The 25,388-nt window shown below is 44.1% G+C and overlaps 1 protein-coding gene across 2 annotated transcripts in view; it reads right to left on the bottom strand.

The window, feature by feature from the left end:
* The window catches only part of Abhd12 (abhydrolase domain containing 12, lysophospholipase), an 81,166-nt gene that overhangs the window by 1,420 nt on the left and 54,358 nt on the right, over nucleotides 1–25,388 (bottom strand). The window contains exons 2-12 of one of the 2 annotated variants that reach the window (XM_076848884.1): nucleotides 24,689–24,813; nucleotides 16,974–17,079; nucleotides 14,474–14,593; nucleotides 11,213–11,243; nucleotides 9,651–9,696; nucleotides 7,812–7,941; nucleotides 6,702–6,739; nucleotides 6,279–6,358; nucleotides 4,949–5,031; nucleotides 2,490–2,568; nucleotides 1,118–1,245 (exon numbers count right to left, since the gene is read on the bottom strand). In XM_076848884.1, the coding sequence (XP_076704999.1) occupies nucleotides 1,118–1,245; nucleotides 2,490–2,568; nucleotides 4,949–5,031; nucleotides 6,279–6,358; nucleotides 6,702–6,739; nucleotides 7,812–7,941; nucleotides 9,651–9,696; nucleotides 11,213–11,243; nucleotides 14,474–14,593; nucleotides 16,974–17,079; nucleotides 24,689–24,813 (966 nt within the window). The remainder of the gene's footprint in view (nucleotides 1–1,117; nucleotides 1,246–2,489; nucleotides 2,569–4,948; nucleotides 5,032–6,278; nucleotides 6,359–6,701; nucleotides 6,740–7,811; nucleotides 7,942–9,650; nucleotides 9,697–11,212; nucleotides 11,244–14,473; nucleotides 14,594–16,973; nucleotides 17,080–24,688; nucleotides 24,814–25,388) is intronic. The other variant, XM_076848885.1, reaches the window with a different exon arrangement.

The following is a 25,388-nucleotide window of genomic DNA, read 5'->3' as shown; positions in this document are numbered from 1 at the left end:
TGGCAAAGGATGATAATCCTCTAAAGAAATGCAACTTTGCCTCGGGAACTCTCAAAGGCAGCTAGAGAGGAGCTGAAGTTGGAAGTAGAATTACACATGAGTTATAACTCCCTAGAGTTAATCCAGGCAAGCAATTTTAGTCACTGCAGGAAGAAACTAGCACTGTGACCTACTTCTCAAAGCCTACTGGCACAAAACAGCAGACTCTATGCAGCCCAATGCTCCATTTAAGCACTACACATCTTTCCTCTGCCTGTCTCGTGCACAAAGAAATTTAGCATCTTGCCTGAAGTCACATGGCTGGTGTTGGGTCCTGTCTATTCTTTTTTTTTTTTTTAGTACTAGGGATTGAACCTAGGGGTACTTTATTACTGATCTACATCCCCAGACGTTTTTTAAATTTTTTACTTTGAAGCAGGTTCTTGCTAAGTAGCTTAGGGCCTAAGAGGCTGAGGCTGGCCTTGAATCTGTGATCCTCCTGCCTCAGCCTCCCGAGTTGCTGGGATTACAGACATGTATCATCATGCCCAGCAGCCTGTGTCCTTTGATAGGAAGATGAGGCTGGGCAGCAATCTACACAGAAGCATAAGTGAAGGGGTAGTTTGGTCCATTCCAAACTCTGCCCTTTGTCACCACTGCCAAGGCCTCACTCTCACATTTGCGCTCTGTTCTCTGAGGTACAGTCCCTGTTCTATCAAAGATTCTGGCCACTTGAAGGCATCCAGGAACACAGCGTCTCCTTGAACAGTAAAGCTGGGGTCAGGCTTTTGAAGAGCTTGAGGCAGTGACAGATATGTATTTGAGTGCTCCTATATATGTGTGGCCATCTGTGAGCTGGGAACACACTTGTGTGCTGCCCTATGTATGTTCTCATGGTCCTGTATGACCTTTACAATGGGAAGATCACCCACTCCTCTGAGCATGGGTGCAGTCCAAGATGGAGAGAAGATAAACTTTCCAACCCTTCTGTGATGTTAATAGAAGGCTCTTGAGTTATTCTGGCTCTGGGCCTCATTGAGCCCCTCAAAAAACTTCAGTGGCTGCCACAGGCTGCATGCCCAAGGCATGAGCCACTACTCCCCAGATGAGGTCCCTAGGTGAGAAGAGAAGGTCTTACCTCAGTATCCGTGGAAGCTCGGGGCTCTTGTAGATGTATTTGTGCCTGTAGCCAAGGTCTGAATGAAAGGGGATAAACTGAACTTTGAAGTCTCGGAAGCTTCGAGATGGTGCAGCAATGTTATAGAGCTGGAGAGAGGGAGAGATGGTTCAGAGCCCAGAGATGGCACCTGGCATGGAGGCCCAGGACCTGAGGGAGTCCTGCCTGCAGCCTCTCCTCCAAAAAAGACCAGTCTGGCTGCTTCCTCCAAAGAACATCCCAAGCTCTCATGTACACTTTTGCCGCTGCTGCTGGTCACAGCCATGGGTTGGGGCAGTGGACTTAGGGAACAGGGCTTGAGCTGAGAGGAGCCAGACCTTAGGCTTTGCTCCTCATCTTCAGCAAGCCTACTGTTCAAGACTTTTTCTCTGTTCTTGCTTCCCAGACTGCCCTCAGCTGGTCCTCAAGGGAGCAGCTAGCTGGACAATGGCAAGGATGATGCAATGGTAGCGGGTGAGGAGAACCCTGGGATGGAGAGTGTGTTTCTTAGGCTTAGCTGTGTGTTCCTGGGTCAAGGCCATTCAACAATCTGGCTCATAATCTGTCCCCTCTCAGCTCCCTCCCTCCTTTCCTGTAGATGGCTGGGGGTGCATGGGTCTGAGTGTACACTTTTGGGCAGCTTTGTGTCCTCCTGCATGGCTTCATTATCTGTGCACTTTATGGAGCTCATATGTGGGTGGAGGCTTTTCCAGGCAAAAAATGTTCTGAGCATGGGGCTGAATCTGCCAGTGAAGGCCAGCACTCATCCCTCCAGATTCCCCTTGCCCCTTCCCATTGCTGTGCCTATGCAGTACTGTCTAGCCCACTCCTTCCCACAAGTCTAATCCTGCTTCCTGGCAGCAAAGTCAGCAAAAACCAATGCTGAGGCAACACATATAACACAGAATTCTTCTCATATCAGTCTCATCCCAAAGGCAAGAAAACAGACTAGAAGTTTCTGTATTAGTTCTACCAGCTAGGACCTCTGCTTTGAGGTTGGGGATCCTCATTATTCAGGGTCTTTCCCCGTCAGCTCATAACTGAGGAGTCCTCCTGACCAAGTCCCAAGTTGGCCATGGTTCTTGAACATGGATAGCTCTCCACTTGAGAAGGATCCCAGTATGGGGACCCAGAAGTTATTCATTTATTTTTCATAGTTCCTCATGTGGGCAGCATCGGTAGTCTGGCCCCAACCCATACTCTGCTACCAGACCTCTCATGCCCTTCTGAAAAGACGTGGAGGGGATGCAGCAAGGACAAAGTGGTCTCTGAGGCTAACATGGCCGGAGCCCACTTCTTCCCTGTCTGCCCATGTCCAGTCCCACATGCTGGGGCACAAGCCCAGGACACCCACCTTTCTGCCAAGCTGGAAGGGCACGACGGGGTCATCTTCAGCATGCAGGATAAGCAGGGGACAGGAGATGTGCTTCACACTGTGGAGGGAGAGAAAGAGGACCAGCTATAGACCGGGGAGAGGGTGGCGTTGCCTGGACCCTCCACCAAGGCAGGGATCTGGGTTTAGGTTTTACTGTGGTTCTTAACAGGTATGTGTTTACTAGAAAATGAAAAGATAATTTATTAGTTTTATTTTTTTTTAAATCAATATCTATTCCAGTTAGGGGATAAGTGTCAATTAAATTTAGAGATCAATTCATTCCCCAAATTTTGCCCCTCAGTATTTTCTAAAAATTGAAAATGTTTATTCTGCCAGTTTGCATGTTCTTTAAAAGTTACAAAAAATACTTATGAACTGAATAATTTATGTGGGCCAATATGTTACTGCAAATGAATGTTACTATGAATACATGTTGGTAGAAAAAGTCAATATCTTTTATCTTTGGTGTAAATGACATTTAAGGTCACTCCAGCTCTAAATGTTTATAAATTAAAATTTCAGAAGGTTCAATAGAGCCAGATCCCTTTAACAAACCATGTAACGAAAGGACAAACTCCCAGGATTGGACAGGGTCTGAACTCTCCTGTCAGTCCAACACTGAGGTGGCTGCTGACTACAGTCTCCATCTTTTTTTGTGTGTGTATGTGGTACTGGGGATTGAACACAGGACTTCTCTATCACTAAGTCAAACCCCCAAGCCCTTTTTGACAGGGTTTTGCTGAATTGCCTCGGCTAAACTTGAACTTGTTATTCTCTTGCCTCAGGTCCCGAGTAACTGAACTTACAGGCATGTGCCACGGTGCCTGGCTTGAGTCCCCAGTAGGGACGTGTCCTCCACAAGGACAATGCTGGTGCTGTCCTGGAACCTGCAGCAGCACCCAGACTGGGGAGAGACTGTCACCCACAGACATGGAGCCTCTTGCATAATCTATATCCTGTCAGGGGCACACCACATATTCCTGTTTCATGGTAGAGTGTTTCGAGTGTGTGAGTCCCTTCAACCTGAGGTTCCTAGAGAAAGCAGGAAGTACTTGATATGGATCCTACTCAGAAAGCTTGACTGCACATGAGGTTGGGCCCCTGACTTCCAGCGATATGGGCTGGAGTCCCATGGGTCATGGTACCACAGAATCCACATGCTACACCATTGGGCTCAGTGTGAGGGTAAGGGCCAAAAGTAGCTTGTTGAGGCACAGTACTCACTTTTATATTTTAAGAAGGAATCCAGTTTAGTCAGGTATATATTTTTTAAGTTCTAAAACAATACTTACAAACAAGCAGGATATTTTGCCTGTAATATTTGCTAAAATTTTATTTTGTTCTGAGACTCAAAATATATACTTGAGGGCTGGGGTTGTTACTCAACGGTAGAATGCTTGCCTAGCACATTCGAGGCCCTGGGTTCGATCCTCAGAACCACATAAAAATAAACAAAACTATTGTGTCCAACTGAAAAATAAATTTTTTAAAAAGAATATATACTTGAAGAGAAAAATTTTACATATTTACGTAAAAAAATTTTACATATTCTGGTTCCAAATGTAGATTGTTGAATATTAACTGTATATTTAGATAAGGTTAAGGTTTATTCTTTTTCTCTTTTTTTAAGAAATTAAAATCCATGAAATAGAAAATTCTCAAAGACAATGTCAATAGAATCTGAAAGTGGTTTAATGAAACGCCTCAACAAGAATATTCAATTTTTGTTTTAAAGAAAGAGCCCTTAACTAGAAATACTTAATTGTGTTTTACTAATAGAAATATTTTTAATAGTTGGTCTTTAATCTCAGCTACCCAGGAGGCTTAGCAGTAGGATTGCAAGTTTGAGACCAGCCTGAGCAATTTAGTGAGACCCCAACTCAAAATTTAAAAAATGCTGGGGATATAACTCAGTGGCAGAACATTTGCCTAGCATGCACAAGGCCCTGGGTTCATCTCCCCTCTCTCGCCCCCATACCATAAACACAAAAGAAATATTTTTAATAATAAACTTTATAATATCTTTCTATTACCAAACATATATCAAATTGCTGAGGCAGTCACTTAAATATATGCTATTTTAATTTTGCTTTAATTTTATAGTCTTTTTAAATTCCTATTTCTTTTTCTTGCAGTCTTTCCCTTTTTTTAAAAATTTTTTTTAATATTTATTTTTTTTAGTTTTAGGTGGACACAATATCTTTATTTTTATTTTTATGTGGTGCTGAGAATCAAACCCAGTGCCTCACGCATGCTAGGCGAGCACGCTACTACTTGAGCCACATCCCCAGCCCAGGCTTTCCCTTTTTAAAGATCAGTTTTGTTAGAACAACACTAAATATCCTGAATTCCACTTTAGTTGGGTAATGTGACAAATGAGACTTATCTAGGGGGTTCCTGGTGTTTTCCTAAATTAGTCAGTCAACCACAATACTTACTTTTCATCATTTGCAAATTTAATTCCACTGCTTGTAATGGGATCCAGGAAGAACCAGTCAAACCCAGGAAAGTATCGATATATCTGAAGACAAGATGGAAACCATTTTCATAAGAACTTATTAAGATATTTATGTGGAAGGCAAAGGTCAAGCACTCAGTTTAAGTTCAGGAATTTACAATATAATACCCTTAAATACCTATCTCTGTAGCAGAGGGGACAACTCCTACCCCCTGCTTTGTGATTAGGGGCAGAAAACTAACCCACCAGGCCCATAAACAGGCTATAGCAGGAGCTGCCTGCAAATGGGGCTCCTGCACCTCAGAGCTGTCACCAAAATCCAGGTCAGAAGCCAGACTTCCCATAGACACGAGGGCTGCCACTTCCAAGAAAATGAAGGTCTGTGGCTGCTTTCCTCATGCAATTTCAGAGAAAATGCAACATCAGAAATTAAGACAAAATAAAAGGCTTCTGCAGCTGCTTAAGATCAAGGTGGTCCAAAACACAGGGTTCAGAATGAACAGTAGGAAGGAGAGAATAAGGGATCAGGATTTATAAGAAGGGTCCAAGGCTTCAGTCACAGATAGTGAGAGTGAGAGACACAAGGGCTAATTCACTCTGGAATCTCCAGTGAGAGTTACATGGGTTTCACACAAAGACATGATGGGGAGGCCAGACTCCTCAATCCACCCAGCCTGGCTCCCAAGCAGAGAGTAGTGGATACCCACCAGCTCCATCCCTGGAGAGGGAGCCAGGACATCTGCCTCAGCCTGGGTTGAGCCCCACAGGCTTGCTTAATAGCAACATGGTGGGCAGTGACAACACGTGGGCAACAGTACTACGCAAGTAATGAGACCACATGGGAAGGCCTCCTGGGGGCCAGCTGCCCTTCAACAATCCAACTCTTTGGGCTGGGGATGTGGCTCAAGTGGTAGCACGCTTGCCTGGCATGCGTGCGGCCCGGGTTCGATTCTCAGCATCACGTACAAACAAAGATGTTGTGACCGCCGATAACTAAAAAATAAATATTAAAATTCTCTCTCTCTCTCTCTCTCTCCTCTCTCACTCTCTCTTTAAAAAAAAAAAAACCAATCCAACTCTGAGTCTTCCATCCTACTTGGCTGCAAAGTTATGAGTTTTCTGGGAAGCTCTGCAGGCAGGCCAGTGCCTAGAATTCATTTTTTAATGAAATCTGTATTCATGAGAATATTTAAATTATATTTTTATAATTATTATTCTTATTTGTAATTATCCACTTAGCTACTTTTATATGTCATAGTAATTATCTTAATAATGAAAAAAATTTAGTTTTTAATAAAATCTGCACTTACCACTGAAAATGGATGGCTCTTTGCTTCTTCTCGGATATTAGTGAATGGAGATTCCAATATAAGGGCATCTGGAGGTGTCTCTAGATAAACAAAATCACAAACAAAGGTCTGAGTGGCCCAGGTGAAGGCTCCATGTGAGAGTTCCCTTAATGGGACAGTGAGTCTAAGGGGCATCTCTTCCATATGGGAATCCACCTCTGTCAGTCAGGTGTGGGGGGTGCCCACGAGGGGGCCCCAGGTGGCTTCCAAGAATCCTATGGGAGGGCAGGCTTGGTTCAACCCAGAATCTCCACCCTTGATGCCCAGCTAGTCCATCACTGTGCTGCTTGCTGGCCAGCCCTGGCTTGACAAGAACTTGCAGTAGGTGCTGGAATGCTAACTGTTAGGATGAGGGGCCCAACTCAGGGCAGCAGAGGTCTGTACCTCGCTCACAGAGGCGCCGCACTAGATTTGTCGCCACCCTAGAAAGAAAGAAAAATACAGTTCACTTGAATTATGACCAAAATTGTTTTGATGAGATTGTCCTGATCCTGGAAAACATTCAGAGAAGCTCTGGGACCTGAGAAACTAATGATGGGGTTTCAAGGCAGAGTAGGGGTAATAAAATTCCTCCAAGGAGGAGGGCACAGGCCACCTGCTGACCCCTCTGACAAGGTGCCTTTGACTTCCACCCTGTCAGTGGGGAGGATATTGGGGTCTGCATGTACCCTTCCTGGAGATGGCAGCATTAATCACCAACAAGGACCAGGGGCCCATCACCATCCCAGGATCACACAGGGCAGGTCCACGTAGACAGTCACAGGAATAGTTGGTGTCCCTGCATTAGGGCCTCCCAGGAGGCACACTAATCATTTTCCAAAAGGAATAGGGGCTCTAAACTAGAAACTTCCAACCTACAGGATGCAGTCCAAGTGAGGAGCAAGAGCTGAGAAAAGGCCAAGTCACTGTCTCTGAAGGAAAAGGTGGAAGGAAGAGGGGCAGCTACAGAAGGCTCCTTTCAGAAATATCCTAGACCTTGCATCAGCAGAAGCAATTCAGGTTGTACACAAATGGACTTAGGATGCTTCCTGTCTTGGCAGATTTAGGATGCAGACCACACATTGCTCCTCCCCTACACTTTTTGGTGTTTAAATGGCAAAGCTGCTTAATAACATTTCTAGTTTGTACACTTGGACTTGATGGCCTGCCCATGCTCTTCAAAGTCATATCTGACACAAAGCCCTAGTGCCCCCACAGCAGGAACATTGTTCCATTTGCACTGGGTGAGGGCCCTCTGCAGAGATATTCGTCTCTGTTACAACTACCCCTGTTTGTCCTGAGGTACTTCCTGGGATACAGAGTTATAGCAGTTCAGTCCCTTTGAGGTACTTTGTGGTGCTTTACCCTCCATTACAGGTACCAGGAATCAGGATTGTTGAGACTGATAGTGTCTCAGGATCAGAGGCATCCTCAAGGCCAGGGGCTCTTTTCAGATCCCAGGCTGGAGTGTCACCTGGAAGTCCACTAAAGTTCACTCCTGCTGGAAGCTCTTACCCAGTGCCCAGGGAATGGCCCCAAATATACACAGGGTTGTCACCACTCCTTGCTTTGATCCAGTCAAAAACGTGGAGTGCATCATATGTCATGCCCCGCTCCGATGGTGTTCCTACTGAGTCACCCCAACCTGCAAGAGAGGAACAGCAGGTAGGAGAAGGAAGTCAAAGGCAGATCATGAAACCAGGAGAGCAACAGTAGAGAAGCTGTCTGGTAAATGCCTTTGGTCCCACCCACATTGCTGGCAGATTGGGTGTTAGGGGAGGGAGAGGCCCTCACTTACCCTCCAGCACTGGTGAGGGAAGATGGGAGAACCTGGCAGTGATCTTTCCTGTCCCCTGATGACTGGACAAACCAGAGGTTCCCAGTCACTCTAAGTAGGTGGGCTGCATACTTGGTGACTAACAGAACAGAGTCAACAAAATACATCCCAGAACCTCAGACACATACCCTGACAGGGCTGCCTACAAGTATGGGCATCTCTGAGGCCAGGCCAGAGGCTCTCCTCCTTCCTTTCCCTGATGGGAGACTAACCTTCCAACACTTAAGCCCAGTGGTGGGGCTGGTTCAAGAAGGAATGCTGACAGACCCAGCCAGGAAGAGCCTATCCTGCCCAAGGTCTGAAGAAAAGCAGGGCTGGAATAGGAAGGAGGATTTCCAGGCTCAAGGCAACTCTGATCCTCCCCAACTGCTCCTCCTCCCATCTCCTGCAAAGGTTAAGTGCAATTGTCTTTCTAGCAGTTCAGCAGTGAGTCATCATCAAATGAAATGAAAGCACTACCAAGTTCAGAAGAGCTGGTCCTGCTGCATAAGCAAACCCCAGTTAATGCAAAAGGACAGAAGGAAAAGGCTCCCTGACCTCAGAGGAGGGAGGGGTGAGGAAGGACAGGGTAAGGCTGAAGACTCACGACACCCTGTGGGTGACAGGGACATAGGAATATGGAAATAGAAGGAGAGATAGAGGAGTGACAGAAATATGGAGGTGGTCCATCAGAGACAGGAATAGAGAGACAGAAAAATAGTCAAAGGTGGAACTAGGGGTTCACTCATACTACTCAGAAATGCAGAGATGCAGTAAGAACTGAAAGGAGAAGATGTTGTGGGGTGCTTTTCATGACAGCCATACAGGGTGGTGAACAAAGAGGAAGTGGCCCCTTTTATTATCCAAAGATGTCCAGCATGTAACAGGAAGAGGAAAGGATGATAGAGTGAACTACTTTCCAAGCTCTTCCAAATATGGAAGAGTATTCTTTTAAATTGGTTGTTTACTGTTGATACAAAGCACTTCTACTGCTTGTTAAGGTAGAATATTTGTAACGTACATCAAACTGTGGATTCTTGATTTGTCTACTAGCAAAACCTGATTCATTCAAAACAGAAAGAAGTGCTGAGGGTACAGAAGAATTGGTTTTCTTTCTTAATGATTTTACTTCCTATTTCTATTACTTCACAAGGCTGGCTCTGCTGCTGAGCATAAAATTTGCCTAATTTCTAGCTTGGGGAGAGTTTGAATCCAGTTAAGAAAAAGAAAAAAAAAAAAAAAGGCAATATTTTTTTCATTTAAATGTTGCTGGGACACATGTTGGGGTTTCCAGGTGCCAGCGCCTATCTTACCAGGTGTTCTCAGGTGTCTGTCAGGGGCTTTGCCAGAAAAGTCATTTCTCTGGACCCACATCAGAAAAGACCCAAAGCCTTCACCACCCTTGACATGGTTCAATTGTCACAGGTCAGAGACCAAAAAAAGCAAGCTGCCAGACCTATAGGCTCTTAGAGCAAGCATGTCCATTAGATAGGATTAGGAGAAGTGGGAATGTGCACAGATGCACTCTCAAATCTCACCTCTGTAGTCAAAGGTGACCACATGGTAACCGAGGGAACTCAGCACCTGAAATGTGAAAAATACACATCTTTGGCAACAAATCCAAGCATCTCTGATTGAGGACAACTTGTCTCTTCTAAGCCCATCCAGAGTTCTGTCTTTGTGCTCCTGCTTGGATCTGCTAGTGTAGGATGTGCTGACTTCCTTTGCCTAAGGAACATGGAAAGGGCACGTCTTCTGCTGTTAGATGGCTGAAGCACCCAGTACAGCACTCTGTTCATGCTACAGGATAGCTCAGTGTCAGCCTCCTTGTGGGCAGACAGCTCTTAGGTGCTGCCAAAGAGCTTTAACAACCCAGCACAACAGCAGACATACAGAAGAGAAATCCACAGCATGGAGACCCCATCTGAGGACACTTACTGCAACCCAGCATCTCTCAAGATTTTGTGGTTTTGTTGAATTTTCTCTCATGACTACTTATTTAAAAATCCTTATAGACCAGCTGACCTTTTCTGTTGTGATTATAGGCATGGGCCGCTGTGCCTGACTGGAGAGCATTTTTAAATTATTGAATTATTTTAATTATTGTTAGATACTTTTATTTTTAACAGGAAATGCATACCTACAGCTCCACATTCAAAAGACACAAAAGGAAACAGAGCAAGCCCACACTTGCTCCTATCCCTGCCATCTAGCCCCTCCCTAGCTTTCCAGCATCCATGGACTGTAGTATCCAGAGCTATGCCTCCAGGCATCATTCTGTGCCCTGGCTGGGGTGTGAACAGAGCAATGTGGAGGCTGCTATGCCTCTACCATTATCCACAGCTACTTGCCACTTCCCTGTATTTGGGAAGATCTGGTGCCATTCTCCCAGGCAGCCTGGTGCTTCCTGCCCATTCCCAGCCCCCTGCAGAGCCAGCATCCAGAGCACAATACAGCATGCCTCCTGCACCTGGTCAGGGAGTGTTACTTCCATGATAGAAACCTCAAGTGCACGGGTAATTTCTCTGGCACTTGCCTTTCCTGACTTGGTCCACACCTCTGCGGATGTTCCTTTCTGCCCTGTTAGCAGATGAAAACACTCCCCTGAGAGAAGGCAAGGGATGGTCAATCCAGGGCACTCAAAAAATAAATAAGTAAACATTAAAAACCCCAAACAAGTCAGGCATGGTGGTTCACACCTGTAATTCCAGAGACTTGGGAAAAGGCTGAAGCAGGAAGATTGAAAATTCAAGGCTAGCCTCAGCAACTTAGTGAGACCTTACCTCAAAATAAAAGAACTGGGGATGCAGTTCAGTAGTAGAGAGTCCCTGGGTTCAATCCCTAGTACCAATAAAATAAAAAAATTAAATACCTTTCATACACTTTGCCAATAGTTAGGAGATGATTCACAAAGTGCATGGATTCTGATTTTAGAGGCCAGTTAGGGGCAGCATAATGGGAAAAACCCTGGTAAAATCAGCCAGGCACTACCATACAGCACATCTACCATTACAAGTTATTAATTCAAGTGATTCCCTGTTTCTGCCTCCTGGAATAAAACAGTACTGCTCGTTCTGGCCAGCGAGCTGTGGACACTTACCTTATAGAGCTCCACCCGGTGGTCGCCTCCTCTGAAAGGAACAGGAAGTGGGTGTTAGTGCCCCACCTCAGAGAATGATGTCCAAGTCAATCCTGGAGGGTCTGGGATCCCAAACCCATTCCAAGGAGGGACCTATACTGGACAGATGATCTCTTTCTTGGTTCTCTTAATCCTTCTCAGGTTTCCTAAGTGGCCTCAATCTTGCCTCTGGCAGTACTGACTTTTAAAAATTTTTTTGGTACTGGGGATTGAACTCAGAGGTGGTTAACCACTGAGCAATATCCTCAGCCCTTTTCATTTTTTATGCTGAGACAATGTCTTGCTAATTTGCTTTGGGCCTCATTAAGTTGCTGAAGCTGGCCTGGAACTTGTGATTCTCCCGCTTACCGAGCTGTTGTGATTACAGGCATGGGTCACTGTGCCTGGCTGAAGAGCATTTTTAAATTATTGAATTATTTTAATTATTGTTAGGTACTTTTATTTTTAATTGGAAATGCATACCTATAGCTCCACATTCAAAAGACACAAAAGGAAACAGAGCAAGCCCACACTTGCTCCTACCCCTGCCATCTAGCCCCTCCCTAGCTTTCTAGCATCCAAGGACTGTAGCATCCAGAGCTGTGCCCCCACCAAAAGGTACCTTTTTGTCCTACTCCACATTTCCTTAGGACTCAGCAGACAGTCAGTGCTCTGCTTAGCAAAGGCTCCCTGTCCTCATCTCTTGGCTCCCCCTACCTTGTGCTAACAGGTTTACTGCTGTGGCCAGCCTGTACTGAGGTCTTTTCACCCATGTTTGCCCCACCTGTAGACACAGAGGCATGTACCACTGTGATCTGGCAGTATTTCATCAAGAGAACCTTGCCTCTCACCATAGTATGTGGGGATGGCAGGCTTCCAGCCCCTCTCCAGCAGACCTCAGCTTTTGAAGCATCTCTCATTTCTAAGGCTCAGTGCACTAAATGTTTCACATATTTGTACTTCTCTGTATAATGACCATTTATCCCTCATTCCATTTTCTGTCCAGTTGTTCAGCTATTGCAGTGGACAGACCCCACAACAGGGATCAACAAGCATGAATGAGTCTATTTCTAGTATATGGCTGTGGTGGTGGCACAGTAATGTTGCAGGGAAACAATGATGAAATGGAGGAAAGCCAATATAGAGCAGAAGCAAAAATAAAAAGGAATGGTTCCAAGATCAGGAATAAATACTATAAAATGTTTTTAGTTAAATTTGGAAGAGTTCATGGTAGCTGTTTTCGCAATTCCTTCTATAAAGTTAAGAGGAAAAAGGGCTGCCAGGTGTGGTGGTGCATGCCTGGAATTCCAGCTACTTAGGAGGTTGATGCCATAAGTTCAAGGCTAATTTCAGTAATATAGCAACATCATGTCTCAAAATAAAAATAAAAGGGGCTGGGAATGTAGCTCAGTGGCAGAGGGCTTCCTAGCAGGCATGAGTCCCCCCAGTACTGCATAAATAAACAAACAAACGAATGAATGAATGAAAGACATAGGGGCTGAGAGGATCTGGAAGTGATCTGGATCTGTGATCCTGCAAACTAATGGATTCCAAAACCCTCTAGGAGGTCTTCCCTGGGGGAATCTAGTTAAAGAAGGGGCTCTGAGGACAGGGGTGCAGACAGAACCAGGCAGAATACAGGTAGACCTGTAACACAGGTGGTCTTTGGAGGGTGACAAACTAAAAGTCACATTTCCTCTCAAACCTGAAGTTACAGACAGGCTTTGTCTGTTTTTTTTTTTTTTTTTGTTTTGTTTTTTTAAACCATGTGATTGGAACTGCAGAACTGTGCCTTATTCACTGCCAACTATAGTTTTCTTATTTATAGAAAGATGCTACAAGAGCTGTTTGTAGCCATTTGCTCTTTGGAAAGCAGAAGAGAAACCCTCTGTAGCTTGTCCCACACAAAGAAGAGAACAAAATGCACTGGGCACACGTGACTCAGTAGCCAAGCACTCTGTTCTTGGCACAGAGACCATCCTGTGGGCTGTGCTGTTGGGCTTTCTGTATTACCCTCTGCACAGCTTTGCAGTACTGACATCCAGGCCTGCTTTCTCTCTAGAAAGGGCCCTTTATTGTTCTCTCTGATACTTTTGCCTATAAAATATCCTCCCCCTCAACCACCCCAATCCCAGCCCTGTGGGGGCACCCTGCCTCCCTACTAGCTCCTTCTGGCTGTCAGAGATGACCTAAGGAAGCAGCAGAAACAGTGACTTTAGGGTTCTCAAACAATACTTCACACAGAAAATGCATCTCCCTTCCTCCCCCATCGTGGGCACTCCACAGAGGCTCTTCTGAACAACATGATGTGGTGTGGAAGGGGCATCAGCTGTCTTTGGGTGGGGAAAGCAACTCCAGTTCAAAGGATGAGCTGTTAAACTCACTCATGAGAAGCATCTGTGATAAAAACATATGGCCTTGTATTTCATCAAGTCTGTTAGGACATGCTGGCATTGCTGGTGTCAGAGCTGCCTCCAGAGAGCTGATCCCATGATAGATAGCCCAAGAGGACTGGCATATCCACGTACATCAGCTGGGGTCTTTGCTGGCTGCCCTCTGCCTTCAGCCTTCTCTCCTGCCCCTGTCTGTACCCTGAAGCTATCTCACAGGTAATACAGACCTGCCTGCCAATCTCAGATGGGGATAATAAACAGAGAAAAACAGTGGTAAGTGGACAGGAGACATTTCCCCCAAGATGCACTGTAGCCACTGTCAAGTGTCATCAGGACCCTTCCTCTGAGTGACTATCACATCCTCCTTCCTTCTGAGAAATTCTTCTCCCTAAATCACACAGGGACAGGATTTTGTCCTTTAATATTATAGCAAGAAATGGGAAACATCCCCCTCTGGGTGGCCTCCTCCTCCATCTCAACCCAGGGATGGGCTTCAGATAAGTTGACTGGGCACAGCTTCCCACAGTTGCTCAACACTGTGGTCTCCAAGGAAGCAGAGCCAGGTATGCTTTGCAAACCAGACCTATTAGTCCTTTGCACATAGTTCTGCCTGAGCCTGTTGGAGAAGTTCTGCCTCATGTAAACTTCATTTAAATTCCAGCCTTCCCCCACCCCTAAGAACTCTGCCTTTTTCTTCATTCTTGGGACATTCTCACTCATTGCAATGTAAACTCAATCTGTAGGACTCTAGTTTTTCTCCTAGTGGCCTGGGGGCAGTACATTCTTACTCCAGAAAGGAAATGTGCTCTGCAGGGAGGATGCACTGTCTGTGTGGTTTCCTTTACCTCACCTGGTCCCTGCATTCCCATGCAGGTACAAAATGATGGGATGGTTGGAAGCCAAGGCATCCTCATACCACATCTGGTCCTTTCCTTGGGCATTCTTCCACCAGACGGCAGGGATGGTATGCCTAGAGACAGAAGCAGAGGGAGTGGCATGGATAGATACCTCTTCTGCACACAATAGTTAACTATAGGCAGGATTACAGAGGTAGCTCCAGTCTCAGAAAGCAGAAAGTAGCTCATTACCTACATAAGGATGGAGTAGGGCAGCAGCATTTCCCATCAGTGGAATAAATAACCAGGATCTGTAAGCTGGAAGGCTTATGCTAACAGCTGCAGAAGAAGTGTTTCCTGATTGGCCATGGGCCTCAAAAGCTTGTACTGGTAACAATTAACAAGGTGGGGGAGCCATTTCTGTAGGCAAGAGCCTGCCTGAATTCTGGAGCAGAGCTGGGACAACATGGGATGCAGAGACATGTTCACAATCAACCGGGCTCATTCCATGCCTGCCCAGACACTCAGAGATCATTAGTTTGTTTAGCAAATTCCTCTTTCAGAGAGATACTTTTTTTTTTTTGTACTGGGGGGTTGAACCCAGGGGCACTTTATCACTGAGCTAAATCCACAATCCTTTTTATTTTTGATTTTGAGATAGGGTCTTGCTAAATTGCTTAAGGCCTTGCTAAGTTGCTAAGGATAGCCTTGAATTTGCAATCCTCCTGCCTTAGCATCCCCTAAGTTAGTGGGATTATAGGTATGTGCTACTGCACCTGGTTAAGGTTAATTTTAACTTAGGCCAAATTGAATACTATTAATCAACAGGGAAGATTTGAATTAATAAGAATTTTCTGTAAATCTTATTTGTATCTCTAATCCATTCAAGAGGATCACATTTCAGGGTGATTCTGGCCACTATAATTACCATGATAAATCATACAATCAAGCCTCCAGAATAGTAGGTCCATTTTAAAAGTGCTAGAAACTGAGGTGCTTCCAGAAGCCAGTCTATCCCAAACTTTGGGCTCCTGATAGAGTTCTAGGAAGCTTCTAGGCAGCAGAAAAGGTCCTATTTCTGGGCCTCTCCTTCAACTTGTTGACATGGGCATTCTAAGCTGATGGCCAAGAATGGCTGTCAGGTGGCACTTGAGCCTTTCTTTCAGGATGCTGACTGATGAGATGATGGTGAGGGCAGTTGTCAATGGAGTCTGTTATATCCTGAGGCTCTGGTGTCATCATGAAGGCACAGGGCATGAATGGGGCAGAGACTGGCACCCAAAAATACACTGTATGACTATTGCTACCTTGAGACTTGATATTAAAATTTTGGGGGGTAACTGATAATTTATGTAGGTGTTGTTGGTGTTTTAAACTTAAATACCACCACCATAAACATTCCTCCTGCAATATGACAGATCCATGTTCATCAGTGGAGTCCAAACCATTCCCATAAAATAGCTCTGAGTAAAATAGTTCAAGCTTCTGACATAAGAAAGTGAGGAGTCCCACAGGAACACGTGTCACTGACTGACAGATTAAATCAAATCAGAAACTGACAAAAGACTCTAATCCCACAACGAACTTCTAAGAACAAAAATCTCCCTTTTTCTTTAAAGTTCTTTACTAAGGACCATTATTAGAAGTGTCCCCTCGTGTACACTGGGAATCTACTCAAGGCATTTCATTTACAAACTTCTCACATACACAGCAGTTTTCTGAGACAGTGGAAAGAGACTCTATGGCTACTGAAAACTAAACCCGGCTAGATAAAGAGGCAGTGATTCACAGCTGCTTCTGAGGGGGGAAAAAAATGCCACAGTGAGACTGGTCAGCTTTGATTGAGTAACATGTGCTTATCTATCTATCTATCTATCTATCTATCTATCTATCTATCTATCTATCTATCTATCTATCATCTATCTATCTATATAAAATAAACAAACAAACCAAAAAACTAACCAACAAACAAAAAACCAAAGCATTAAAGTGTATTCCAAGGAGACAAAGAGAAGTCACAGGGCATAAGTCCAGTTTAAATTTGTGGCAAATAAAGAAAATATTTAGAAGACAGCAAACACTACCATTGCCACTGCTGAGAAGTGCTACAGGTGGAAATGAATCAAACTGTTTTTCAGTAGCTAGATATTTACTTCTCTGAAAAGGTACATTCAAACCTGTGCTTGAAATTATGTGCTTACATTCTCTTTATTTCTAGCTTATTTTTTGTTTACCTTGGAAATAAAGCTTTTTAAAAATAATCTAGTTTAAAAAGCCTTTGCTGTTTTTAAAACCTCAGGATAGAGTTTGGTGCCACTTCATACTGCACCATCAGGATCAAATTTAGCTGAGATTTCTGTGTGGAATAGGAAAGGGTGAAGGTAAAAGCAAGCAAGTAACACTTTGGAGACTAATGTCAAGGACACTAGCAGAGATAAGCAAGTCTCTCCTAGCCTCTTGGAGAGGCCCCCAAAGTTGGTGCCTCAGCCCTGAAGCTGCATTGCAGTCACTCACCAGACTCCAATAGTGACATCTTCTTCTGGCTGGAGGTAGTAATTGCATGTGTGATTCAAACCTTGATCCTGCGGTTTTTTCAAGTCAATGAAATAGGGAACCCTCACTGTGGGGGGACAAGGAGATAAAAATCACAGTTAGTGGGGGAGGAAGGACATGTACACACATGCACAAACACGTGCACACTCACACATAACCCACTCACAAGTGCATACATGCATGTACATGCACACCCACAAAAGCACACCTACTCATAAAATGCATGTCTGCACACATAAACCTGTGTCAACAAATACAACGCTTACAGCAGAGGTGAAGCTCTCAAAAAGTAAAAGTACTATTTCTTCAGGATCCCTACCATATGGGACCCCCAAGGCCCAGGCAGGGATGGGTCTGAGGGTTCTGGAGCACTAAGAGCTTCCTAGATACTGCAGTAAGGAAGGAATCTGAGCAGATCCTGGAAACAGAGAGGTTGTTCAAGGTGTGAGGAGATGCAAGAGAATCAAGAAAATGTCCTCAACAGGCCTGAGGAGGCTGCATAAGAGCTCAGCTAAGCTGTGCTTGGAGGTGTGGGCTGGCGTAGGTGGAAGGCTCATGGGAAAGGGGTGATGTATGAGATGTTCTGGGGCTGGATCCACAGGACCCAAGGATCCAATGAATGCAGGAGGTAAAAAGTTTCCAATACTGTCACTTAATGCAGGAAGAACAGCAAAAAAATGAGGTGGGGGGGCAGTGAAATAAATGAGTTCATGGAACCCTGTCCAGAGTAAGTAAAGTTGGGAATGCAATGAGGCAACAGGAGTCCTATAGTGAAGAGGTCACCTGTCAGTAGAATGAGGGCTGAATAAACTGTTGCCCCAAACTGGAAAATCATGGGGCCTTTAGATTGAGGATTATCCAGAACACAAAGGCAGATGAGAGGAGCAGGAAAGGATCCATTGCACAAAGTACTATGCAACCCCACCCCGTTACTGCAGACACAATCAGAGTCAACATAAACAACCCATTTGTGTGTGACTCAGGAAAATACAGAAAGATATATGCCAGGTGTGTGTGTTGGGGGGGGGGGATGCTTAATTTTCCCCTTATATGCCATGGTACTTTTATTACTTGTGGCAAACACAACCTTTGGAAGATAAATTTAATTGAAAATGAAAAACTCAAATAAAAATCCCACAAACCCCGAGAAGCAATTTATTCACTTAAAACAGCAGGCACAGTGACAAAGACTGACGTGCGGCATAACCTCGTCTTTAGGAGGAAGCCCTGGCTGCTGACTGCTTTCTTTGGTGAAGAGAGGGTTTCATTACTAACCTCATACATCATGTGGCACTGTGTATGTCTAGTTCTCACTTCCTCAAATGCCAAGACTTGAGGAACATTTGCTGAATAAATGAACCATCTGACTCACGAGGACATGGGAGCATTCATGCTCCTTTCCCAGAAACTCCTGAGTGTCTACCCCATACCATGCCAGGAGACAAATCTTCCACTGGACTGTTGTTTCTGCCACCAACTTCTTAATCCATCTCTTCAATAAGAAGCAGACTAAATTTTAAAAGCTTTCCTGAAGTGTCCTTGTTACAGGCTATCATGTCCCTCCAAAAGATATTTTAAAGTCCCAGTGCCTTGTACCTAAGAATTTGACCTTACTCAGAAACAGGATCTTTATTAAGGTAATTAGGCTTAAATGAGGTCATTAGGTGTATGAGATGATGGGGCAGAGACCAGACCAATGCATCTACAAGCCAAGGGATGTCAAGGGGTTCTGGCTATCAGCAGATGATAGAAGAGGCAGCAACAACTCTATCCCAGAGGTCCAGATGAAGTGCAAGCCTGGCTGACATTTTACTGTCAGACTTCTGTCCTCCAGAATTGTGAGGGAGTAAATTTCTGTTTTAAGTTTCCCAGTCTGTGTATTTATTAGGGCACCCCAAGAAATGGACACAACCACAATAAAGGAGCTCAGATTTTATCCTGGCAGGAGGACCCAGTGAAGGCCTAGAAAGTGATTCCACTTCATGGCCCACTCCAATGTGTCTACTTTGTTGCTCTATTGCACGCTTTTGGAACCTGAAAGCTAAGGTTTGATGTGCAAGGTCACCATCTAACAACTGTGAGGTAAGATGACGCCCTTAATAAAACTAAGTATTCCAACCTGGTGCCCACTGTCAATCCCTACACCCAGACTCATTTAAGTAGGCCTGCCTCTGAAGCTGGAACTGACCTTCCCCACCCCCCAACTAAATGGAGGGTGGTGTCAATTAAGGGCTGATGCACTAGGCCTCTGCTGGCTTAGCTTCAGATCTTGCTCAGTTCTTGTCCAAAGAAGGAGGCCAGTACTAAAACACTGTCCTGGTATTCTAAGAGGATTCCCTGGCCACTGGCAAATGGTCTGAGGATTAGCGCTAATCCAGAAAGTTTCCAAGCCCAAGAAATTCAGGAACCGAGAGGCCCTATTTTATTCTAGATAGCCTCATTCTAGGAAGCTGGTCTCCAAATTTCCTTTTATTTAGATTTAGAGGAGGCACAATGAATGCTCTGCAGTTCAGTGGACACCACCCCTTTTACTTAGCAGTCCTCTAGTGTGAGGACTCTGTGACATGATGCCTGGTCAGTTCCAGGATCAAACAGCTCCAGAGACTGGTGGCTGTAAGAATCACTTAGCCAGTGCTGGACTAAATAAGCAGAAATGTCACCAAGCAAGGGAAGGACAGGGTGTGTGTGAGGTGGAGCTGGCCTGAACAGTGCTGAGAGATATGCCTGGGCTAGAAATGCCTCAGTCCTGCTGGCTCATACCAGGTGAACATAGGATCTTCTAACCTCCCAGATGATCAGATCTCCCTTGGCTATCAGCCATTTGAGGCCCTAGTGACTAAATGCTGACTGGAGCCCAACGTCCTGCTTAATACAGACTGGAGCAGGGACAGATTGTATGGCCTATGGGCAGCACCACATGAGTGGGCCCCTGGGCAAGGGTACTCCTCTCTATGAATGTTTCTTATAGGCTCACCTCAAACAGGGCTGAGTGCACAGCCCAGGAAATCCACATGTAGGTCCCTGACACCCAGATAAGCAGGATTCACCTGTGGTTGCTGGACCAGAGTCCTTAGGCTTCTTCCCCAGTTTTTCATTATCTACCTTTTGGCTATGCTGTTGCTATCAGCAACCACAGACATCAACATGCATGATTTAGAAAAGATCTTGCATATACAGGTACTTAGTAGAGTAAGTGAATAAACATGTGAAAGGAATAGAAAGCAACCTACTCTGTAATACTTTTTTGTGTGTCTATGTGGTATTGGAAATTGAACCCAGTCCCTTATGCATGTTACCTATGCAAGCCCTACAACTACATCCTCAGCCCTTTTTAATTTTATTTTGAGACATAGTCTCATGTGGTTGCCCAGGCTGGCCTTGCACTTGGGATCCTTCTCCTGCCTCACCCTCCCAAGTATTGGGGATTATATGGGTGCACCATATTGCCCAATTTGTCATATTTTTTTGTAGTGAATCTGGAAAATATATTGGGTAAAAGGTGACACTGGTAACACCACTGAGTTGTGACAGGCATTTGTGATGGCCTGAGGGTCTTTAGTATGGGGCTTCATGTCAATTTGATCACTGTGAGTAACAGAGCAGACTTGGTACCAGGTGTGGTATCAACAAAGGAAAAGACTGAGCAGGTTATCTGAGTTTTATCAAATTCTAATTACTTGATGTGGGATACAGGGGCTTCCCCAGGAAGCAAATGGATAAAAAAGACAACTATAGGGAGTTAACATGGACTGCTTTGCAAGGAAGAAAAGAAAGCTGGGGATAGGAATCTAACTTAGTTCCAAGAAAGGCCCGAGGCAGTGTGTGCAGACTAGAGTTATTTTCTTGGCTTCTGAACTAACAGTCTGTTTTTACTTCTCATTCGGATATGCCATCCTGATCCCTGATTGGAGGGCAGAATGATAGCCAGGAACATATTCCAGATTCCCAAACCACAGATGACAGGTATCACCTGGACATATTTTGGATAGAATCAGACTTGGAGTCCCAAGTATTGAAAAGCAGATAGATAGATAGACAGACACACACACAAAACACACACACACAAACACACATAAACACACACACACACACACACACACACGAGAGAAACAAGATACTACAGTGTTAGCAAAGACTTTCTCGGAGAGACTTTTATTGTTAATTAAGCTATTCAAAGTTTTTGACCAACTTATTTGTTTGTTTGCTTTAGAAGGATGATATATTTTACTGTTGCATGTCTGTAATCCCAGTTATTCAGGAGGTTGAGGCAGGAGGATCCCAAGTTCAAGTCCAAGGCTAGCCTGGACAACTTATTGAAACCTTGTCTCAAAATAGAATTTTAAAAGGGGTTGAGATGTAGCTCAGTGGTAGAACGCTTGCTTAGCAAGGGCGAGGGCCTGAGTTCAGTCCCTAGTACTGTAAAAACAAAAACAAAACACAAAACCACAAAAGACATTCTTTTTGCTGATGAAAATGTATTTAGAGTAGACTAATGCATTAAATCTCAGATGGTGGCTTGGGTTGTGGCTCAGTGGTAGAGGGCTTGCCTAGCATGTGCAAGGCCCTGGGTTCGACCCTCAGCACCACATAAAAATAAACAAGTAAAATAAAGGTATTGTGTCCAACTACAATCGAAAAATAAATATTAAAAAAAAATCTCAGATGCTATGCTTCTAAAGTTTATTTATCTGATTCGTAAGTTTGGTTTCAGATTTGCTGTGAACTTAAGACCATATTAACCATGTTCTGGGGCCCAAACGATTGTTGTAGCTCCTTCAATGTCAAAATGGCCAGCCACCAGGTCATGATAGCAATCTGGGGGAGATAAGAAGAGAGGTACCTCCTCCCTCCACACAGGCCTTCTCCTGGCTTAAGGCAAAAATTCCAGGTCACCACCAGGGGGCGCCCAAACTACCATCTCCTCTACCTCTAGAGCAGGGAAGCCAGGCAAGGACATTTAAACCTTGACACAGTAGGAACAGAAAAACTGACAAGCAAGGAGCCTCAAGCAGCTGTGCAGAGAATGTCCCTTTCTCCCAGCAAACAAAAGGCTATTCTTGATGAGAACCTCAAGGGCTGTCATGACCCATTCCAGCTGCCTGGGGAGGGTGGCAGGGCCTGGAGACCAGAGTTCCTCAGTTCTTAGTGAGGGGACATCTGATGTGTTGTATAGAGACAGGCAGGTGCCCAGGTGGGTGAAGATGCTGGAAATGTCCAATTGCTGCTCCTAGTGCCAGATTTTTGAGTAACTTTTCAAAAGAGGTCCCAAACCAGTATTTATCTATTTGACAACTAAAAATCTCCCTTAAAAACAAAACACTGCCATAGGGCTGGGGGTGTAGGTCAGTGGCAGAGCACTTCCCTAGCAATGCATGAGGGCCTGGATTTGTTCCGTAGCAGAGCAAAAAATAATGAGATACAAAACAAACCAAAAAACCAAGAAAACCTTCAATAAGCTTCCTACTTCTATGTATCAGACATGTAAAGGAAAGTGTTAAGGACTGATATTTCCCTTGGGGCTTGTGATAGCCCCAATGCACATGCACAGCCCTCCCCTCTGTGCCAAAGAGGCTAATTCTACCCAGAGTTCTACTCTGGTGGAACAATCTGCCATCTTCTTAGGAAAGCAGCCCAGCAAAATTTGTGGACTATACCTAAAGTAACTCAATAATTAACCTGAAGAAAATTCAATTCAGATCTTTGCTGAGGCCCCACAGTATGCCAGGCCCCAGGGGATAACATGCCTCACACATCCCTGTTGTCCCCAGGGGCCTGAGGCAAGAAAGGGCCAGCAAAGTTAAAATGACCATGCAGGCTCCATTCAAGTTTGTCACTAGCAAATTTGCAGCCCTGTGCTTTTGTGTTTACATGGAACCCCCAATTCTCTTCTTTTTATATTTAAGGGGCATTAAAGTCAGAAAAATAAAGCTTCCTTGATTTTAGCATATCGTAGTTTCTTTTTAAGTTGTGCTTCTCACAGTGGTAAAATCTCTAGTGAGCATAAATTTCTAGAAGTTTGGCTAATTTTTCCATTAGAAAAATCAAATGTCACCAGGTATGGTGGTATATTCCTGTAGTCCCAGCGACTCAGGAGGCTGAGACAGGAGGACTGTGAGTTCAAAGCCAGCCTCAGCAACTTAGCAAGACCCTAAGCAACTTAGTGAGGCCTTGTCTCAAAATAAAAAATAAAAAAAAAAACTGGGATGTGGCTTTGTGGTTAAGAACACTGGGTTCAATCCCTGGTACCAAAAAGAAAAAAAAAGAAAAAAGAAAAAAGAAAAACCAAATGTGTCTCTTAGTAGAAAGTATTTTACAGTTATTATAACATACCCAAATAAAAACCTTGATTTGGATTTACAAAGCATTAAATGTTGGCCTCACTGTTCTGTTCTGTTCCTCTGTAGGAACAGAACAGTATTGGGGGTTGGGAGCAGAAATTCCATGTTAGTCAGTCATCTCCAAGTTTCTGTGATTTAAGTCTGTTATAGATTGACAGCCCAAATGTGCTGCACCACTAGAGAGGTGCCTGCCACCCTCCACCAATCCCTGGCTTTGCATCTCCTAAGCCACACATCTATCCACATCAACCAGCACCTCACAGCTCCTCCCATCTACCCTATCCCTGCAATTCCCACTAATCCTGACAGAGTCTCCTGCTGCTTCTACATGAAGTAGAAGTCCAGCTTCCTGAGAATCAAGCTTCTATCCACACAAGGGCCAAAGTCACTCTTTTCAAACCAACCCTGCAAAAGAGCAGGCAAGCAGCCTGTGTAGAGCCCTCCTCATCCAATTCCAATGATGTCCACATTCATTTTCAAGGATTTATTTCATGCAGTAAATGGGTTGAGTGTGAAATGATTCTCCCAAAGGGACTGTTCCCACATCTGGTTACCTTCTACCTTTTGTCTCATAGGCTTGATACTTTCACACATTTCTTCCAACTTCCCCCAAAACAACTTTGAAACACTGGGTCCAAGCTAACAAAGAGCCTATACCACTTATAAGGCCAGCATGAAATTCCACAAAATTCAAACCATGTCAGTTTTTTTTTTTTTTTTTTTTTTTTTTTTGGTACTAGGATGGAACCCAGGGCTTTATATAAACTAGGCAAGCACACTCTACCACTGAGCTACATCCCCAGCCTGTTTGTCAAGGTGTTGTTCAGGAGGAAAAAATAGGCATTTTTTAAAAGAAAAAAAGAAAAGGCCTAATTATTATTATTACTATTTTTTTAAAGTTGCTAAATTTTTCATTGGTCATTTTTTTCCAAGGACAGTTAACTTCCTATACTGTACAAGTGACAAATCATCTCCAACATGGCAGCTTCAGATGACTTTTTACATTGTCAACATTTTATTCACCACAGCTCAAGACAGGTTCCCAACACCCAACACAGTACAGTCACTGTGGGACACAATGCAGCACTGAAGGGCAAGCCATCATTACAACTGGGAAAGGCCATAGGGAATTTCCTGGGCAATGGAAATGTGTTATTTCTTAAACTGGGTGGTGGCTCTAATTACCTACCTAACTATGCACTGTACCTTTAAGATTTATAAATTTTACTAGGTACAACTTCAATCTCAACTAAAATAAAAAAAAAAACACACTAAAATCAGACATCACTATGGAAATAAATTCTAGAATTTATTAAAAATTTGACATACACCACTTACCAAAATTCAAGAATATCAATTTGGCCTGTATCCCAGGACATAATTTGACCAGAAATGGAATGGCAATGTACAACCCCAAAACACAGAGAAGTATCTTCCTCAGTCGGAACCATAGGCCCTTTCGTCTGCAAGAGAGAAGTAATTAAAAGATCAAAAATCAGTAGGTCCAATTTTGTCACTGTTTATTAATAGCACTGATAAAGTCATTAAACGAGGACCACACGCATCTTTTCCTCAGAATATTGCCAGTAATAATAGTAGCCTCCCATCTGCTTTTATCAAAATAATTACTTCAGAGAGTCTTTTGAGTTTAGAATTATATTGAGTAGGAGGAGAGTTTTTGTCTTTATTTTTCCTGAAAGCCAAAGAAACAATCCTATTGATTTCTTATGATTGCTCTAGAGTAAGAATTCAGCAGACAGCCAGGAGCATAGAACACGCTGTAACCCCAGTGACTCAGGAGACTGAGGCAGGAGGATCACAAATTTGAGGCTAGCCTCAGCAATTTAATGAGATCCTGTCTCATAAAATGCCCCTGGGTTCAATTCGCAGTACCAATAATAATAACAGTAGTATTAGTAACAATAATAATAATAACCATCATCATCATCATCATCCGGCACACAGCAGACTTAGAAAGCACCCCACCTGACATCATAGCCCAGTTGCCACTTCATCTCAGCAAACAGTAGCCTTCTCT

The sequence above is a fragment of the Callospermophilus lateralis genome, chromosome 3 (assembly GCF_048772815.1).
Source record: "Callospermophilus lateralis isolate mCalLat2 chromosome 3, mCalLat2.hap1, whole genome shotgun sequence".
NCBI lineage: Eukaryota > Metazoa > Chordata > Mammalia > Rodentia > Sciuridae > Callospermophilus > Callospermophilus lateralis.
The sequence above is the reverse complement of the archived record's forward strand: the minus strand, read 5'-3'. Positions and strand labels throughout refer to the sequence as shown.